We start from the raw sequence: 21,739 nt of genomic DNA on the forward strand, positions 1-21,739 counted from the left end.
AGATCTCAGTTCCAATCATGGCTCTCCAATTACTTGTGACCTTGGGTAAATTACTTCTCTAAACCTCAGTTTCCTTACATGTTCTCTAAACCTCAGTTTCCTTACATGTAAAAATAAAAGTAATAATATCCACCTAACAAAGCAGATGTTTATTTAATACATATTTCTTTCTCTTCCCTTTTGCAGTATTTGTGGTTTAACCAAACTCAACACTGAAAATTAAATGAGGAAACTGGGAAAGGGTCTAGAGAAAAACCATTCAGAACAGAAATTTGGGAAAAAAGCACTTAGGAAGACAAAGAAATCAAACTTAAGTGGCAGGAGTATATATTTTGCTTTGAACACCAAATGTGTTCTTAAAATTTTTTATATAGTAATTCTGATTTCTTAAACTGAACTGTATTTTATAAAGCAAATGGTTAAATTCCCCCATAATCAAGAGGAGACCGTAATCAAGGCATCACTATACACATAAAGCCACTGATGTACTTCTTTCCCTGTTGTTATAAAAATAATTTATACACCCTGGTAGAATCTACCAAAAGTAACCAATATTCCTTAATAGACGGGGGATACTGAACTCAAGAATGCCACGACAAACTTACACGACACCCCGCTTTCTCTTACCGTGACTACTACCGTTGACCTTGAGCAGGCTGAAACAGTAGTGGGCACACTGGGGCCCACTGGCCAATCCCTTGAGCATTTTCAGATAAGGAATATAAATAGTTGGAGGCAACAGGTCACCCATCTGCCTAACAAACTTTGACAAGACAACCTGAAACAGGGAAAAACCATTAGTTTACATAAAGCATATCTTAACTTTAAGGCAACGTGGACTAGCTAATAAATACCGCATTTTAACTAAAACTAATTAAGTGCTCTGATTGAACCCCACCAAAGCCAAAATAATCTAATATTCTACTTATGAAAATTTGTTTTTTTTTCATGCTTGTGACAATTTAATGCAATTATAGAGTAATATTTTTGTGAACATAAGGTACATTTTTTTCAAAACATCTCAATATCACAGAACAGAAGACTGCTCACTTTCCAAATATGCAAAACTGAAGATTTTTACTCAGCTAAAATTAACCAGCAAATTCAAAGATATATTCAGAACTCAGAGTTCCTAAATCCCAGTCAAATTTAGTATAAAGATCCATAAGTCTTAGTATAGTAACCTGAAAGAGTTTTTGATGGTAACCTACACATGGTCTATTCTGTGTTCTAGCCAATTCCATGTTCCTAGACTCCTATTCTCTAAGTCCACTTATTAGTTTTTGCTTTTTTCATGCTTTTTCCTTAAATCTATTATCAATAACTAACAATGTCATTCAGACTCATTAACTGAAACTCAAAACTGAAAACGTTACAGATTTCTGGGAATTATTGTTAAATGTTAGGTGTAAAAATGGTTTTGTAAAGATTTAGAAAAGCATCCTTATTTTTAAGAGATATTAACCAATGAAAGGCGAAATGTCACGCTGTCTATAATTTACTTTAAAATACTCCAGCAAAATAAAAGTAGTAAAAAATAACAGTAGTAGATGAAGCAAACATGGCAAGATGTTAACAGCTATTAAATTAAGATGTTGGGTCTTCATTATAACGAATCTGTCTTCCATATTTGGAAATTTTCGTAATAGAAAGTTTTTAAAATCTTTTAAAATTTTAATAAATCCACTCCACAACATTTTTTTAAATGGAGAGAAAAATGAAACAATAAATGTAAGAAATACACTAAAAAAGAAACGACATCTGACCTTAGTTAGACTGACTCTAGCATAAATGAAAATTATACAGCGTGAAAGCGCCTAGAACAGGAAATCCCAAAAAGATGAGGACAGGTATGGCAACCCATCTTATTAGCTACTGTATATCATACTTTAGTTGACAGAGGATAGAAAATGGACCGTTTCCTATAATATCTACTGACTCATAGGGATTTTGTCATCAATTATATCTTCTAAGCTTTTTCCTTTAGTACTTATACCTCTCCTAACTTTCCCAACTTGTTAAGAATGATGTGTATTGGTTATTGTCATGCCTACAGAGGACAGATTAATACAAATGAACACTAATAAAATTCAAATAAGTTTCACATAAAGAGACGAGACACCTTTCTGTCTCTAATGATTTCACACATACCTAATAAAAGACTGACTCCATATACTCCAAAATGATCAGAACTTAAATTTAAAAGTTTTAAGTTTCCTTCCGTAAAAGGAAAGTGTAAATTTCTAAAGGTTACACTGGTGGTCATTTGTGTTAACATCAGCAAGTAACATTTGTCATGTTTTCAAGATTCCCAACGACCATCCCAGAGTAGAAAAGTAGAAAAATTAGGAGCTCACCTGGCGTTGAGGGGGTCGCTGATGGGCCACCCCAAGGTAAGAACCCAGTAGAGTGGTGGTCTGAAGAGGCTCTGAGGGACACCAATACTCTAGAGCAAGCTCCAAATTAAAAGGGTTCTTTTTATATAGCTCACCAATCTGCAAGAGTAAACAAAGACTGTGGGAAAATGCCTTTAACTCAAAAATTACTTTTAAAGAAAAATGTACATGTTTACTGAATTAACTTGTCTATTTAAAATATTAGACCTGAAGTTTTCCAAAGGTAGGAAATAATGGAAGGAGGTAACAACCCACCCAATATAACGGCTTACCAAGAGCATTAAGTGTTCCAGATCCCTTCTAAGCGAAATGGGGGGTTCATTACCCATCTGCATACTCATGTGAATCATTCGAGCATCTTCATCTGCCCGGTTCCTCAACTGCTTCACCTGTTAAATGTATTACATATGGTTTAATATGTAAATTCAGTATGTGGGTTAATAATGTTGAAATCAGGAAATCAGGCAACTGTCTAAAAGTGATTACATAAAAAAAAAAACTTTGTTTAACTATCTATTCCACTTTAATGACATGAAGAAATATGCTAGAAATTTTGTTGCAGCACTACTATCCACAATTTATAATATATTAAAACTTCAATGCATTTTCCATTATAGAGGAGTTTAGTTTAATTATAGTGTTTCTCACTGGGGACAATACCGACATTTTAGGCAGGACATTTCTTCACTGGGTTGGATTATCCTGAACATTGGAGAATGGTTTAGCACTCTGGACTATCTGCTAACTATCAACACCACTACAGTTATTGCAACAAGCAAAAATTCTACTTTTTACTCATCCTACATTATCCCACCTACCTTCATTGGCATAAGTGCAAGGAAATCTGTGATGAGATTATGGATTCTACGAGTGTAAAATTCCTCCTGATAGAAGTTTTCTGACATCACTACAGATTCAGTGAGGAACAGGAAAACATTGTCAGCAACTGCAAGTTCTGCCATTGCTTCGTCTGCTTCTGTGAATTCAGCCAGAGCTAGAAATATGTTGAGAAAAACAGCACGTGGAGGAAAAGTTATTAAACTATATTATAATATCTCTTAATAGTCTGTTGATATTTCAAAATTGCTCAACCTCCTAGAATGTGCTCTGCACAGAGCAAGACTGCGTATGACTCTAAGGGTCTCACAAACCCCAAAGAACTACTGAAAAAATCCATTAGAAAACCACATGCTCACAGAAATACCATGAGTGATAAAAAAATTACTTCAGGGATACAGGACGTCATTCTGATGCAATCACAGAGCTTTTATCAAAACGTTAACATATAAAAATAATGCTAAGGCTTTAATCTCAATGAAATGAACTGGATCATTCAGAAAGTCCACGGCCAAAAAGTGAGACCAAAACCAGAACGTGACCACCTAAGTAACTCCATTAATTTGATAATCAAATAGCAAAAATTGAAAAAGAAAATCTTAATCTAAAAACAAATTGGTCTACTTATACATTTTTTAGCTTTTTATTTGGAAATTTTCTAGCAGATATCTAAAAAAAGACCAAATCTCCACATACCCCTCACCTTGTTTCAGTATTATCCATTATAGTCAATCTTATTCCATCTAGATCTCCATGCATTCCCCTTCTCCACCCAAATTAGACTGAAGCAAATTCCAGACAACTTAACATTTCACTCATAAATATTTCAGCATACAACTCAAAAAGATACTTTAAAAACAAAATAAACTTTACTGTAAACTTTAATAAAGTTTATAGTATTGTAAACTTTAATAAAATCTTTCCAAATTTACCATAAAAACAAGTGACAAATCTTTGGAATTCAAATTACAACAAAAAGCATAGATAGTTCTCATTCTGTTAATGTCCACCCATATCTGAGTATGGTAATTACATGAATGTAAACAGCAGGACAGGATTTGCTATAGTAGGTAACAAACTGTTAAAAGTCCAAATCCAAATCCACATTCACTCTTGATTGACCCTAAGAGCTCCTTTCTAACATATGGTATTTTAAAATAATACTAGTTTTTAATTTGACACAATGTGAAAAATTAGTTTGTGAGCAAAACCAAGAAGAAAGATGTTTAAAAAAATAAAATAGTTAATGAAAAGAAATACTGGGATACGGACATTTCAAATTTTAAACGCTTAAGGAAAAACAGAAGCTAAAAGCATTTTTATGGGTTCTAAGAAAGAAAAATAATATTTCATGTAATTTCTTTTGAGAGACAAGAGAAAAAAAGGTCTGTATTCTACCATATTATAATGTAATACAACTCAGGATAGCTTCCTATGCTCATGCTTATATATGGCAAAGGTAACACCACTACCAAAATACCATTAAAATCGGTATGTTCTTTCTCATAAAACAGTACCTACAATCAATTTACCTGTCACATCAGGTAGCTGAGATATTCCCCTCAGTGCCAGTGCCCAGGCAAGTCTAACAGTGGCTTGCAGCCCAGGCAGTTTCCAAGGCTGGGAGTCTTGAAGGCGAGAGTGAACTGTTGCAATATATTGTCTCTCTGTCAACAGTGGAAGTTGATGAATCACATCTGAAAACACACACAAAAAACCACTATACAAAAAGTAGAAAATTCTCACTTTTCATATACAAGAATAATGTCTAAAAATCAGAAAATCAGAGTATTCTCATCAAAGAATTATGACTAATTAATATCAATGTTTAACAAACCAAAAAGTACACTATTGTAAAAACTGTACACAAACTAAAAGTGAAAGAAGAAATCGACAATAATCTTAAATTTTAATTTCATTATTTTCAATGGTTTTTATAAGTGTACTATAAAAAAATTAGAAAAATAGTTAAAGAGCCACTCGTGTTTCCTGTATATGAATTCTAAAATATAAAAGTCAATGCTACTTAAAGATCAAAATAGAATCTTAAACTAATAGCCCGAATGTAAAATATCAAACAAAAACTGACCAAAACAAAGGATGCAAACTGCAAACAAGTATCTACTCTGATTATAACACAAATGAAATAGCCAAATGAAAATTAAAGAATTTTTAATTTATAGTTCAATTGTACTACGGTACTTCAAAGAAGCACAGGATTTTGGATACCAAAAGAATGGGAATTACCACTGAACAACTAAGAATTCATTTATTTTTCTTCATTATTTTCTTATACTTCCTTTTGATGTCATATTGTGAATGATTAGTTCAGTGGTTCCCAACCTTTATGAACACATTCTTTAATTTCCTGTATTTTGAAAGTTTCTAATACTGTACATGTACTAACTCACTTCTCCTATTAAGCAAAGACATAGAGAATAACCAACAGAAACTATAAATGATATAATCACTATAAGCACCTGAAATTGATACAATGACAACCTAATGCAAAAAGCCTTTGTAACAGCCTATGAAACTTCCCGGGCATTCCATTTAGCTTTTGAAAGTCACAGCTTACGAACTTCCAACAATACAGCCGATCCCCACTTAATTCCGTACTTCATTTCATTCAATACAGGAAACCTGACCAACGTACTAACTGGCAGCTTCCTATATAAGCACAGGTGTGCATCTGTGATACACAAAGTACTGTGTGACAACTTGATTGGAGGTGAGGGGTAGTTGTGATTTAAATAAGCCTTTCCTAATGGCTAAGGATGGTCACCAAAGATGAGTGAAAAATGCCTATTCTCCTCACATACTTAATGAGAGAAATAGATGAGACAATCAAAACTGGACAAGGGATAACTTGCAGTAATTACACAAATCTATGACATTAAATGGCAATAATCTTCCTTTGTGGGAACCATTTTTGTAATCCTCAGTTCTAAGCAGTAACTGGTTATGTGGTTACCAAGTAAAATTTTAATCTACTTTAGAGAAAATATAAGTCATAGATGACATATTACTAAAAATGATAGTTATCCTCCCTTAGAATGTCTTCAACAGGTTTGAAATGTGAATAGTAAAAAAAAAAAAACCAAGCAATTAATTAAATTAGGCATGCGTAACGCATGAACATGTAATTACATAACTTCTAACACTTTCCCATTCTAAAACCCCAAAGAACAGAAACATCTAAGAAGATTCTAATTATTTTTAAAATGTGATCTTATATTTAAACATTCAAATATAGATGAAATGCACACAAAGGAATAAAATGTACAATTTTTTATTTTAGTAGTTAAAATATCACCCTTCTTAAATATTATCTCAACAATTTTAAATCTGATTTTTTAAAAACAAATGTATTAATAGGTATAAAATCCGATACCATCACGTTCCTCTGTGCTTTGTTCTATAAAACTGGTATCAAAGCAGTACAGAAGCGCCATAAGAAGAGCCAGATTCACTGCATCCAACGAGCCATTAGCCTCAACGGTCACTCTTTCCAAATGTCCAATAAGGAGTAGAGTGTCATCTTTGCCTAAAGGTGACTGGCAAGACCAGGCAAAAAGGCTTTCTGCCAGAGACTGCCTGCACTCCTTGATGAGATCAGAAACCTAGAAAGAAAAATGGATGATTATCAGTGTAAATAAATTACAGTGAAGCCTGGTCTTAGTCCAAACTGAAAACGATCTTTTATAAAGGCTAACTAAATAAATGTACCTAAATCCACATGGGACCCCACAATCTCACCTCTGAAATTCTAAACAAACCCAAATGTTAATTCCTCATTCTTAAGCTCCAAGGTCCTACTTGGGATAACCAATTTCTTGAAGAGTTCATTCCAGAAATAGAGCTAGAAGGGCCATAAGGGACTAGAAAGAAGCTAAAATAAATGCAAGTCTATTTCGTGGGCACAATGCTTACACACTTTAATATGCATTATTAGTCCTCCCATGCCTGTACTAGAAGAATGTTCTAATTGTCATGGCTTTTCTGCCTCCTAGATTTGACAACCCGTGAATTGATGTTGTTGGACCCTTGCCTCTTTGCGATGTTTTTCACTGCCCAAACCTCTCTCGCGCTGCAGTTTCTCAAACTCATTGTTCACATCAATCTGTGACACCAGAGTAAGGACTTTATAAGTCAACCCTTGCTGCATCAGCTCATCTGTAAAGCGTGTTGTCATGGAAACCAGCTCTGGACTGTAACGAAAAGAAATCAACAAAAAAGTTGTAATGAACAATAAGTAATGTTTATACTTCCTCATCATATGAATATGGCAAACACTTTTCACAATAATATGGCACTCCTGGAAACCAAGAATAACCTAGCTCCCTAGTTCTTTTCATCCTTTCTAGATCACTGGGTTTCAATAAGCTTCCAACCATAAATAACACCCATCCACTGTTTATAAATAAGTGAACCATTTTTTATTTGTAAACAAAATAAACTACGTTTAAACTATTGTATCATTCTTGGCAGAATAAGGGACTATTTATGACCTCATTTACGCTATATACATTACTTAAATTATTAAGGAGAAATTTTTGTTTCTAAAATTACAATTCTTTGAGTAATTTCCAATTAACCCCTGAAATCCTAAGAAGCAAACAGACCTGAGTTCAAGGGTCCATGTCTTTCCCCGTCTAGACTGTATCAAGGCTTTCAGGGAATTTGCAATGCACCGCTTTCCGTCCCAATATAACAAGACAGCTACTAATCCTCTGGTGAGTCCAGGGAAATGTGGCTGTTGGTGCTCTCCTGGAAAAGGAAGTGGAGAGATAATTTAGTAAATAAACACTTATGTATTTGGGATGCAACAAAAATCACTGTACCAATGTTCGAAGAAATCACAGAATATTAGGGTTTAAGGGGCCCTACGGGTCCTCCACTTTAAACACCCATCCACTGTCTTATTCTCTTTCACATGAAATCTTCCAAATATTTGGAAGGTTCTTCCCCTAGAGTCTTCTCTGAAAATTAAACAGCCTTTAGTTATGTTTCATCTTCACTTGCCCTTATTCCTTTGAGTAAGTTCCACTTTGTCTTTTTGGAAGTACCCTGCTTATAGTTTTGGTTTCATTTCCTATGGCTTTTTTTCCCCTTAGGCAATCACTCCTGCACTGTCCTGTACTCCCTCCTGTTCCCCAAATTCATCTCACTGCTTCCCACCTCTCGACAGGCCACTGCTTCCGTCTGAAAGGCCTTTGTCCTCCTGGGCTGCACCTGTTCCACTTGACATATACCTACTCATTTTTCAACACCTACCTTAAACCTCCTGCTATCTGTGAAGACTTCTCTGTACAACCCAACGTCAATTTCATCTACTGCCCTCTGGACCATCACTAAAGCTTGCACAAACTTGCATTAATACATTTAATTCCATGTCTTTCTCAATTACCAGACTATGAGCTCCTTTATACGAGTTGACGTTTTATTCCTCTTTATATCCCTGGAATCTTAACACAGTGCCTGGCCCATGGTATGCACAGAATTAATGTTTGTTAAATGAAAGTTCTGAGTTAAGCTCAAAACTCAAACGTGTCCAGTTAGCATCTCCGTCACAGAATGGGAAAACTATCTTACTTGTTCTCAACATCGTACTTCTTTTCATGTAGCCTCAGGTCAAAAGGGATCTTGGTAGCCACACAATATCTTTAGACATAGGCCTCCTGTCAGTTAAAAGGCCCACATGACTCCTTCACCTGGCTCCTTTAATTAAAATGAATTGATTTTATGGAACTGTCAATCTCTTCTCTATATAGAAGAGAAATAATTTCGAAGTCATTCTGGATTATGTAATTCTTCTGCCTAAAGTCCTGCCAATAAGTTCCCTCTGCAATCAGAACGAAACCTGAAGGATTTTCATGGTCTACGAGACTGACTGTGATCTGCTTCCTGCTCCAGCCTCATCTTCCTTCCCCCGCCCCCATTCCTAATGTTCCCAGCACAGCAGTCGGTTTCTCCTTTCGCATGCCTGTCTGCTCACCCCGACACGTGCTGTCCGCTCGGCCTGGAACAGCCTTCCCAGCAGCTCTGGCACCTTGTGCAGGTCTCAGGGCAAACGTCCCAACCTCAGAGAGGTTTTCTCTAAGTACCCCGTTTACAGTTGCCCCCCTACCAGCTCCCGTCTCTCTCTATCCCACTGCCTTGCTTTATTTTCTCCCTAGAACTCAGTATTATTAAAAGTATCTTATTGTGATCTATTCATCATCTGAATCACCCCCTCAGAAAGAAACTCCAAAAAAGCAGTGACCTCCCCTTCTTACTCATTATATGACAATAAATACTTTGCGCTATAAGATTTCCGAGATGCAGCCAAAGATTCTTTGCTAGTAAGCGATCATGTAAAAGCTTATCTTAAAACAGTTAAAATTACCTTTAACAACTCCGATCACTAAACTAAAGACTTACTCAAATATAAACCAAAGGAAATATTTTGAATATGGTTTTTCAAATAAACAACATCCTTAGAAACTATTTTGGAATCTAAATGATATGCTACTTTAAACTCCAAGTGATAACGTGATAACTCAGTGCTACCTCAGCACAGGTGCAGTTAAGGGTTAACCTACCGGCAAGGAGAAGCTCAACAGCGGCCAGCTCTCCAATATCAAAAAGATCACTGAGGATAAAGGCCTCTTTAATGAGCTGTTCAGGAAGAAGTCGGGTCCCCTGTTGACCCTGGATGGCGACTCCCTCTGTACTGGCTTTCTGAACCTTCTCATGTTGTTGAACATTTTTTGGCTACAATGGTAAAAATAAATAAGATCACGCAATGAAAATAATACATTGGAGACAATGTCTTAAATTGTTACCTAGAGTTTATTCAGACAGCGTGGTAACATGACAAATATTTCTTTATCAGATAATCTACAATTAGAGCTTTATGCAGTCACATTTTACATTATCTTTATCTTTTTATACTATTGCTACCTTCTCAATAACTGCTTCTGCTAAACTCTGAACTACAAAATTCTGAGAAGGCACACTATTTTTTAAGTTTCTAAGGAACTTCTCCAATTATGTATTTAATAAATAAAAACAATAAGGTCTTCAAGTGGGAAATAACAAATGCATATATGACTTGTTAAATTAAATAGTAGGGTTAATGACAGTTTAATATATTATTTAAAATGTGGCCTTATCCCCCAAACGGTCTTACTTGGTTCAAATATTTAACAAATGACATATAGTATAGAATTACTTGATGGATCATAAAAATCTTAGAAATTTATACCTTTAAAAAGGCCACAAAGATCATTTAATCCAACTCATCTATTAGCAGAAGGGAAAACTGATGCTCAGATAAGTCAGATGACTTGCCTGTGGGCATATAATGCTAGTGCTACAGCCCAGACTGGAACTCAGCTCAACTGGCTCCCAGGCTAGCACTCCCTCTAATATAAACAGCTAAAAAAAGCTAAAAAAGCTAAAAAGCCAAAAGCCATTTCTGGTAAGACGAACCCATAAATAGTTCCCAGAGGGTCTTGTTAGTCTATAAAACAAAACTGTCAAACAGCAAGGAAACAACTTTCCCAATATGAATCCCTCCACGTAAGTACTCTAGTTCTGCTTGAAAAGGATTTCAGAAAGAAGTAATTAATGATATGCAAGAATTGATTAGTTCAGATAATACAATTCACACAACGTTATGAAGAGTTAAAATGGTGAAGTGCACCTGGAAACAAATAAAATCCTCAATCTTACTGGGCTTAGAGGTATTAACTGTAAGTCAGAAATTCCAAGGAGGCGCCTATTTTTAGAATATACTGACTTTCTACATCACATTCAAATGTTATTAAGTTATCTCCTAGCTAGAGATAAATAAATATAATATTAACTTCTGAGGAGAACAAAAAGAAGATAATAACTGCTCCTAGGGAAAAAATTACATTTTTAGAGAAAACCTGAATCAATGAATGAGAACAAGTAACATATTTCATTTACAGGCATTAGGAGTTTACTTGCTCCTTTGATCTTTAAGTAAATAAAAAAAAGAAAATTTCCTACCGGGTTTTTAAACAATGAGATGAAGTCAGGTTTGTGTTTTTTCAAAATCATGTCAAGAAGGTGGACAGCTTCCGGTTGTCTTCTCCAAAATGCACTTCCCAACGTCTGCCAAATGTCTTTGTAAGGACCCCATAGACTAGCAGCTTGAAGAAAAAAATAAATAAAATCAGCATCAAATGAAACATATATTTGGATAGTATCGTAAGGTATTGCCTACACGTTAGTCATGCTCACTGCTACTTTTCAATATACAAAGTTATACATACAAACCAAACATTAACATAAAAGCATACTTATTAAAATTATCAAGCAAAAATACACACATCATTTTTTCTCACTTATGATAATGTAAAGTAAATCCTGACTCTAAATTGGAATATCAGCTAAACCTGGTTTTGCCACTTTATTAGCTATGTGACATGGAGTGAGGAAATAACCTCTTTAAACTTCAGTTTCCTTACGTATATGTGAAATAGGGATGTCATGCCTGCTTCTTAGGGTTGAATGGTTAAATGAGAGACCCCAGATAAAACACACGATACAGTGCCTGGCATGTCATAGGCACGCCATAAATGTAAGTGCCTTTCCATTCCTCCACAGCATCCAAATGAAAAGCAGGAGTAGGGGAAATAAAACAGATTTTGTAAAACTTAGCAGCTGAAAAAAAAAAAATGTTATCTTGACTGGACTACCACCTATTAAAAAACAGCATAGAAATACGGACTGCTTTTGTGAACTCGTGTAACAAAGAACACATTTTGATATGTAAAGGTAATAAGTGATACTAAGTAACATTGAGCTTTTGCTATGTGCCACTGAGCAGGGTTCTAAGCTCTTTACACATATTATTTCATCCCAGAACACTATGAAGTCAGCACTATGTCTTCCTCCATCTTATATAGAAACTGAGGCAGAGAGGTCAAGAAACTCACCCAAGGTGACATTGGATAAGGAAGTAGGTCGTGAACACAGGCAGGCTGACAATGCGCCCTAACCACTAAGCTGTACTGCCTCCACACATACTACTTGGAAAGTGAAAATGAGATCAATTTAGGTATTTCAGACATATCTGGTAAATAGTCTGGTAAGTGATGAAATTAAGATCACATCTAGACACACCTAGGAAAACTCACCTAAACTCAGCCAAATTCACTTATCTAAAAATATTTACGCTCCACAAATGAACAACAGTCCAGCATCACAGGCGATAAGAAAAACAATCCTGGGCTTTAAAAACTCACAATCAAGTTTGCGAGACAAAATGTACATCGGTGAAATATTTCAATAACAGTAAAAGTAGCAGGAAGATTGTTGCCACAAAATAATGTAAGAATTTCAAAAGATCAAAACGATGGTCAAGGACTTTAAGGGGCAACTGCACTTGTGTAGCAGTTTGAAGGATGGGGAACATCTGGGTGACAAAGAACAGCCAAGGGGAAGTGTAAACAAAGAATTTGATAGGTGTGAAAGTGTGAAAGAGAATTCAAAGAACAGGAGTGAAATTAAAGATGTCAGACTGGCGTCTTTCCACCTTTTCTGACTCTCACCCATGGTAAGAAATATTCCAGATTGCAACCCAGTACACACACACATGCAAAACTGAAACAGGTTTTATATAAAATACTAATATTCATTCATTTATTCCATCAGTGCACTCATATTTTGTATACTTTTCCCTCTTTTGGTGGGGGACCCACTAAATTTATTTAGGAGCCATGATTTGAAAAACACTACCCTGAAGTCCCCATTTCTGTCTGCAAACAATCAGATGTGGTTCCCATGCATGTTTATAAAGACTCTGAAAGGGAAACTAGTCAAAACCAATCAATCAATCACTCAATAGAATGAAACTTAGAACTAACAACAGCCTAAGCTGTAAAGGACGACGATCTCTAAACAAGGTTAACTGCTATCTGAGAAAACACAAAACCAAATAAAGTCACCAGGGCAGGAAGAATGACGTGAAAGATATCTGTAACCCAATTAAATGCATTACAATCCTGAGAACAATGTTGTCAGAAGAATGCAATGTACTGGGAATATTTTTACAAGGTGGGATGTGCAGGGTAAGGACAGACTCACACCAGTCAAGCTGGATCATTCATTCACTCAACAAGCATCTACTGAGGCTGTTCTAGGTGCCCGGCACTGCAGACTGAGCAAGACGAGCAGAATCCCTCATGCAACTGACAGATCGACAAGAGACATAGACATCACACATGGACTTCAAAAAACAATGACCAGGGTCATAAAAGCTATGATGAAGTACAGAGTGCTGAGACTACATAAAAGGAAACACCTACCCTGCTCTGAAGGGCAGGGCAGGAAGTGATATGTCAGGTCTTTGGGGTGGGGGCATGGGGGTTATGAGAATCAGCAAGACCAGACCACACATAGAGAGCACTCATCCAACACCCTGCTTTGCTCCCAGACTTGCCAAGCTGCTGATTTAAAAACTATAGCTTGTCATATAAATTTTCAGGGTAAAGACTGTGCCCATGAACCAGCATGAGAACCCATGCAGATATAGATCAATACCTTGGCATAATGGTATGGCATGTATCTGTCTTTTAATGAGTTTGATTAGAGAAACCCAATTCCTGCGACCTAATCACCTGGATGCACTAACAAATATCTAAGTTCTAGGCCTGCCGAAACGAGGGCCGACCCTGGATCTGGCGATGCTAGTTGGATGGTGACTGGCTGACTGCCGTAGAGATCACTTTCTTGGCCCCCTCGAACTCAAAGGATAGAGTAGTTCTGAGCCTTGTATCCAGAACATGGACTTTTTCCTAATAGGAACTGGGAAAGTTTCAACTATTAGTAGTTGACAAAACTGGCACACAGTGGTGTGACTGACGGACGACCTAGAATACAAAGTGTCAGGGACGGTGAACGATAGGTAGGTAAGCCACTCACCAGGTGACGGAGCCTAAAGTAGGATGAGGGCAGTAAAACAGACATGGCCTGTTAGTCGAGTCACAATTGGTAACTGATTGGCACAGGGAGTAAAGAAAGGGTACCAAAAATGACTCCTAGGGAAATCTGAAACTTGCCTTACCACAGGTATTTTAAAAACCTGACAAACAGCTGACAAAAGTAAATTCTCTGTCAGTAAAAATAAATAGAACATCTGAGGACCTCATAAATTTCTTTGTACTATACGCACACATACTCAGCTTGAATAAGCTCAGTGAGTTCTACTGAAAAAATCCATCCCCCCCCCAATTTTGGGGGGGAGGCATCCAGTAACAGTTCAAAAATATAAAAAACCCCAGTGGCCTCTTTAGTCCATCATAACGTCAGCACATCACAGAAGGTAGTTGCAACAAAGATTTCTCTACAGTTTGTCTTTGGTTTGACTAATTTTAGTAGATATCTTCCTGTTACTGGTTACAAATAAAAGGAGGCTATCCATTATTCCAAATGACTAAATATGTATTTTTAACCTAAGTGATTTGTCCATAGGAGAAACACTGTACCTTTGTTTTCCTTGTACTCGGTATAGGGAAGCTTACAGTGTAGTGAGGAGACGCATTTATCACCCAGTCATACGTTAGTGTAATAGCCAATTTGGTAAGTGCTGCAAAGCAGAGGGGTCCAGAGCAAAGATCAGAGGAATGTGACCTGGCCGGGGAGCCCAGGGAAGGGAAGGATTCATTAGGGAAGTGAGGGTTAGGCTGAAGTCTGATGGGAGTTAACCGAGGGATTGGAAGTGAGGACATGCACTCTAGGAAGAGAGGAACGCATGTGGGTGCCCACAGCAAGAGGCAACACTGCACACCCAAAGAATTAAGAAGAAGCCCAAAAGAGCTGGAGTACAGAAAACAAGGGTTTGGCCAGAGAGGCAACTGTCATACCTTGCAGGGCTTCCTAGCCCATGGTAAGGATTTTGGTTTTTACCCTAAAAGATCAAGCCAGATAAAGATTAAAAACGTCTGCTGGACTTAGTGAAATAGAAGAGCATGTGACCCTTACTGAGGGCTGGTTAGGAGGATGGGGAGAGACCAGTATGGAAACGGAGTCAGTGAAGGCTGACAAACCTTTGAAAGGTCTGCCAGTGAGGAGGGGCAAGAGGACGGTAAGGAGTGAGGCATGAGATCAAGAGAAAGAGGGAAGGTGAGTGGAAACAAGAGGAGCAAGAAAAGAGACGCATATACAACAGGGAGGAGTGGTAGGGAGAAGGGCAGAAAGGGTAGGATTTACCTTAAACAGGGAGACACAGACAGGGAAACTGATTCAAAGGGTGCAGATGTATCTAGGCTTGTAGGTTTGAAGGGGGAAAAAAGAGAGTTCATGCCTGTTGGCTTCCATTTGCTCTGTGACGAGGAGACCGACGGGTGGGTTGGAAGTTAAAAATTTGAGGAGTGTGAAAAGGTCTCAAATAGTCAGTGCTGTGAACAGAACAGGGTCCACTAGACTGCCACAGAGAGATTGTCAAGTAGTGCTAATAATTGTGTACTGACAACAAGCTGTACGTCTACTTAGCCAGGACGATACAAATCACAACACTAGAAAATCATGCAGCAGAAACTCAAGCATAGGTCTTAGAACTCTTCAACCTCTGTATTTTCCCCCTTCTATTAAGTTGGTGCAAAAGTAATTGTGATTTAAAAGGTTAAAAATAATTGCAAAAACGGCAATTATTTTTGCGCCAACTCAATACAATTCTTAAGATGTTTGACTTTTTGGAACTGTGGTTGAAAAAAATAAAAAGCCTAACAGAATTTACTGTCTTAAACATTTTTAAGTGTACCGTTCAGTAGTGTTAATGCATTCACATTGCTGTACGTCACATCTCCAGAACTTTTTCATCTTACAAAGCTGAAACGATACCCATTAAACAACAACTCCCCATTTCCACCTTCCCCCAGCCACTGGCAACCAACATTGTTTCTATGAGTTTGACTGCTTTAGATGCTTCATAGAAGTGGAATCATATGGGATTTGTCTTTCTGGGACTGGCTTGCTTAGCGGAATGTCCTCAAGGTTCATCCATGTTGCAGCATGTGACAGGGTTTCCTTTTTAAAGCTAATAATATTCCACTGTATGTATACACCACACTGATTATCCACTCATCCATCTTTGGGTTGCTTCCCTAAGATGTTTAATTTTTAAATAAATATTTTACTGACTCGTGGTTTTTTAAAATGTTTCCTTTCTATGTTGCCAATTAAATACTCCTGCCACAAAGCCTTATACAATGTATACTCTCTGTGGCTGTCAACAACTCCTTTTTCTTTCAATTATTTATGTTTAATGGCATGAGTATGTACTAAAGAAATGTATATAACCACACGTATAACACGCAAGCCTTACTTTTAAGTTTACATCAGGGTGGGAGAGTGGGGCAGCAATACCGTGTTTCCCCGAAAATAAGACCTAGCCAGATCATCAGCTCTAATGCATCTTTTGGAGCAAAAATTAATATAAGACCCGGTCTTATTTCACTATAAAACCGGATCTTACCTAACATAAGACTGGGTCTTATCTAATATAATTATATTAATTTTTGCTCCAAAAGATGCGTTAAAGCTGATGGTCCGGCTAGGTCTTATTTTCACGGAAACATGGTGTTAAGGAAGTAACCTCATTAATAACATTCAGATATATGAAAATTTGATGTAACAAAACAAATTAGGTTGTGTTTGAGTAGTAGCATGTAGTAAATTAAGTATCAAAAATTGGCTTAGAAGCATTAGCTGTATAACCTTAGGGAAATTACTTACCCACTCTAAGCCTCTACTTCCAAATCTGTAAAATGGGGTATTTAATAGCAGGTACCCCATAGGTGTACAAAGGGGACTAAAGGAGATGAAAATACAACTGAGTTCAGTGCCTGGGAAACAGCAGGTGCTCGATAAACACCACCATTATTATAAAACTTAGATTTAGACAACTTTTCAAGAATATCAGTCCGGTGGAAAGAGCCAGCACCAAAAATAAAAAACCAACCAACAAAAATGACTGCATGGAGGCAGAAAACGAAAAGGCCCCCAAGAAACAGTCCTCTTGAGTGAGAGTCTCTACAAGCATTTACCACACAGATATGCTCTTAATTACGCCCAGGAAGCTAAGTACGTCTCAATCTAGGCACTGACCTGCTGAGCAAGCAATTCGTTTTCAAGCATCCTTGCCCCGCCCACTAGGCGCCAACAGTTCATCCCAGGAATTGTGACAATCAAAATGCACCCGCTTTCAAACGGCCCCCGGGGCAGGGAGATGGTACCGCCCCGGGCCGAGACTCCCCAGAAGAGAACCCACCCCAAATGTTTCAGAGTTCCTTTACTACCTTCGAGATTCTACCCCGCCCCGCAGATCGGCCGCTCCAAAGGTCCAGCAGCATCCAGCGAACTGGGGGTCATTTGCTGAGCCCGTGACACACCTTCATGGCCACCCTCCGGGTTACAGGCTTCGTAATCCTGCTCTCTGCAGGACCCCCCAACCTCCAGGAAGGGTCCCAGTGCCTAGTTTGGGGTGCGAGTGGTCAGCCTGCGCTCGTGGCTGGAACATCTCAGGTCCTCCGGCCTCACTGCCCGAGACTCGCGAATCCACAACGTGGGGTGGGGAGTGGGCAGGCCCACGCGCGGCCCTGGGCTGGCAGAGACTGCACGCCCGACTGCAGTGGACCAAGCCTCCGTGCCTCGCGACCCTCACACGCCAGCCCGAGGGCTAGAGCCGCAGCGACGACGCGCGCCATTCAAACCGGGGAGGGGCGGGTCTCTAGGCCCAGAGCTAGTGAGAAGCGGGCACTTGCGCAACTGGGGGCCTGGACTCCGAGGAACCTCACGGCCCAGGTGTCTCCCTGAAGACCCGATCACTGCCCTGCCCCCGTTTCCCTTCTGCCTCGCCACACTTACCCGAATTTACCGCCAACAGCGTCGCCATGTTGGAAGCGCACTAACGGAGCCCTCCGCCGCACAGAAGCCCCAGGAAAGCGTGAGGCTGCCCGTGGCGCCGCCTGAACAGAAAGACACCACGCTGCCCACTCCGAATTGCACGCTCGACCGGCTCAGGAGTGTACAACTATTCAAAAATCTGCTCTGGGTCACATACGTCAATTTTCGCCAGGATTAGTCCCATTCAAATAAGGCGAGGGCAACCAGTTGGGAAATGCGAGGTCCTTGATTTGACGTTACTCGTGCAGTGCATCCTGGGATTTGTAGTTTCTAATGATGAAGAAAGTTGGTTAGGGGAACCAACAAGATATTCTGAGACAAGTTATTGAAATGACGCCCATTTATGATATTATAAAAGCCGCAAATTCAAATCATTACCTCTACTTCGAATTAAATATTCCTGGCATTACTCCCTTACTTGGGGGGGGGGGGGGAGTAAGGTGCCTTATAGGGTGAAACAAATCATAACTTTTATTATGAAATTTTCAACAATACACAAAATTAGAATAGCGAACGCCCAGCTTCAATAGCATGACCCATTCCTATATCCCAGCCCCAACATGGGAGCTTATTTTGAAGCAATTTCCAGACGTATCAATTCATAAACACCAAATATTTTTCTACCTAAGCATTCCCATATAACTGTACCTTCCTTTTTTCATTTGCTAAATTTTAGTTTGCTAATTTTCAAACTAAAATATGGTCATTACCATTTGCTATCACATTCCAGATATTTATTGAGAATTTTACATTATCTTACAATATTACATAGTAATAGTACTATTATATGTAATATTTTTATACATTATTTTATATTTTGTATCTTACATATTTTATATATATTTTTGTATTATTATTATTAGTTCATTATCTCACTTAATCCCTGAAATAATCCTATTAGGAAGATGATTAATTATAGCTACTTATCTCAAATTTCCATGTGCCTTACAACCTCACTTTATCAATATTCCACTAAGGTTGGGAGAAAACAGTTTATATTCCCATTTTACTGTTGGAAATCAGAATTAAGTAATTTAGACAAGATCAGAGAATATGTTATTAAGAATATCAGGCATATTCATTCTTTTGAACGGATAATATTAAGTGACATTTTGGTACACAAAAGTCATTGGTGAGTTTTTGAAAGTCATTGTTATGTAGAGACAAATGCCAGACTACAACGCAAATGGTTTTAAGGAGTGAAGATGAGAGAAAGTGAAAAGGCAAAGAGATTTTTCCTGAAGTTTAGCATGAAAGTGAGAAGACTACTTAGGAGAAACTTGGCAGGAAGTGGCATTCAAAGATTTTCTTTCTCAGCACAACTATTACAAGCCTTCCCCTCCACATATTTTTAAGCCCACACACGTACTCCCTCTTCGTAGATCACTTCGCTTTCTGTGAAGGAACTCTTTAAGTTCCTGCAACACTCTCACCCATCATCACACTTACAAGCATTCTCTCTCTTGACATGTGAGGTATCACCACTCCTGGTTTTCCTTCCATCTTTCTAGTTCTTTTTAAGTTTCTTACAGGAAATGCTCTTTCTCTTTTCACCATTAAATGTAGCTCTTCCCTTTCGGTCATCCCCAGCCTCTATTCTTTTTGTTCTATGGAAATCCACTTATTTACTGATGAATTCTGTATTTGTATCTGGTCCAGTCCTCTTTGCTGGGCTTGATTTCTATCTCCAATTTGTCTACCCCACATCTCTATTGATTGTCACATAACCATCTCAAAAACAATCAATTAACCCAAAACTTTAAAAGCACTTTTCTCTTAGAACCCTACCACCTATATCTACTTGGTTGCTAAAGAAAGAAACCTGGGAGTCATTCTATATTCTTTCTTCAATTGCCAAATCCTATTCATTCTACCTCATAAATATTTGTGGAACACTGTTTCTCTTCTCCGCTCCCCAGGCCACTGTTCTCATCGGGTCTCATCATCTTTTACTTGATATCTTGCAATTGTCTTCTCACTGGTCTGACTGACATCCATCTCATCTCCCTCGCATGGATTCCCAAAGTGATGGTCAAATACACAAATCACTTCATGTGCCTGCCCTGATCAAAGTTCTCAATGACCTGTTACCTAAGGGTAATATCTGAAACTTCTTAGCAAGACACTCATGCTATTTCGTGATCAGATTCAGCCTCTTTCAACCACCTCACCTCACTCTTTCTCAAGTGCCCTTTACCCTGACCATTCTGAATATTATTATTATTTCCCCAAGTACAGCATGCTTTCTGGTACCATGTATTGATGCCTTTGAACCTGCTGTTCTATTTGCGTGGAATGCCCTTCTTTCCCTTCCCCAATCCTCTGTTGACCACCCGCCAAGTTAACCTCCCAAACACGATGATGGTCTTCCCGTCTCAGGGCCTATGTTAATGCTGCTTCCCTGATGCTATTTTTGATTCCCCACAACCAATTTCCCTACATCCCTATTGCACTCTGTTATAGCCCTATGTGCTCTAATGATCGTCTTCCCACTAAAACTGTTAGAATCTTGTGGAAGATTGTCATTAAAAGGCCCCCAAGGAATTACACGTCCTTGAATTCAAGCCCTGGTGTAATCACCTGCCACATTGAATCTGGGTGGGCCTTGTGACTTGCTTGAATCAAAAAGAAAAAGAAAAAATGCAGTGGAAGTGACACTGGGCAAGTTCCAAGCCTAGAATTTAAGAGGCCTTGCTGTGTCCACATTTGCTGTTTTGCTGCTCTGAGACACCACGTAGGGAAATCCTACACATAGTGCTATATATGTGTTTGCTAAATAACAAAAACTATTTCTAAGGCAAAATAAGTGCTAACTGGGGGTACAGTAGTCCCCCCCTTATTCACAGGAAATACAGTCCAAGATCCCCAGTGGATGCCTGAAACCGCAGATAGTCCTGAACCCTATATGTACTGTTTTTTCCTATACATACGATACCTATGATAAAGTTTAATTTATAAGTGAGGCACAGTAAGGATTAACTTACTTATAACTCATAATAAAATAGGACAATCATAACAATATACTGTAATAAAAGTTATGTGAATGTGGTCTCTCTCTCTCATACCTGATCTGATAACCAAGATGGCTATTAAGTGACTAACGGGCCAAGATATGCTGACAAAGGTTTTATTCAACTCCTGGGCAGGATGGAGCAGGACAGATTAAGATGTCATCATGCTACTCAGAACGGCTGTTTAAAACTTATAAATTGTTTCTTTCTGGAATTTTCCATTTCATATTTGCAGACCGTGGTTGACCACAGGTAACAGAAACTTCAGAAAGCAAAACCACAGGTAAGGGGGGGACTACTGTACTTAGATAAACATTCAGCCCCTCCAGCTCCCTGAGCCTTTTACCAGGGAAGCCCCCCTTCTTCATGGGGTATGCCCCTCTGGCTATGCTAATTACATCTTCCTTCCTTCTAAATCTTTGTTGGCACTAGCTTCTCATTCTAGAATACCTTTAGTCCTTTCATCTGGTTACTCTTCTCAGGCATCACCTTCCCCTACCCTACCCCCTTACTTTGGTCTGGATTAAATGCTATGCTTTCCCATAATGCATTATAATTTCCCACCTCTTTGTC

General features: G+C 38.3%; 1 protein-coding gene across 2 annotated transcripts in view; it reads right to left on the reverse strand.

The window, feature by feature from the left end:
• NUP205 (nucleoporin 205) overlaps positions 1-18,256 on the reverse strand; it is a 59,916-nt gene extending 41,660 nt beyond the window's left edge. For both annotated transcript variants that reach the window (XM_019750703.2, XM_019750711.2), the window contains exons 1-11: positions 18,117-18,256; positions 11,256-11,398; positions 9,818-9,989; positions 7,859-8,003; positions 7,285-7,444; positions 6,628-6,856; positions 4,766-4,930; positions 3,215-3,390; positions 2,669-2,785; positions 2,358-2,495; positions 628-778 (exon numbers count right to left, since the gene is read on the reverse strand). In XM_019750703.2, coding sequence (XP_019606262.2) covers positions 628-778; positions 2,358-2,495; positions 2,669-2,785; positions 3,215-3,390; positions 4,766-4,930; positions 6,628-6,856; positions 7,285-7,444; positions 7,859-8,003; positions 9,818-9,989; positions 11,256-11,398; positions 18,117-18,144 — 1,624 coding nt within the window. In that variant the 5' untranslated portion in view covers positions 18,145-18,256. The remainder of the gene's footprint in view (positions 1-627; positions 779-2,357; positions 2,496-2,668; positions 2,786-3,214; positions 3,391-4,765; positions 4,931-6,627; positions 6,857-7,284; positions 7,445-7,858; positions 8,004-9,817; positions 9,990-11,255; positions 11,399-18,116) is intronic.
• Between the last annotated feature and the right edge of the window lie 3,483 nt (positions 18,257-21,739).

Source organism: Rhinolophus sinicus, linkage group LG11, assembly GCF_036562045.2.
Source record: "Rhinolophus sinicus isolate RSC01 linkage group LG11, ASM3656204v1, whole genome shotgun sequence".
Taxonomy (NCBI): domain Eukaryota; kingdom Metazoa; phylum Chordata; class Mammalia; order Chiroptera; family Rhinolophidae; genus Rhinolophus; species Rhinolophus sinicus.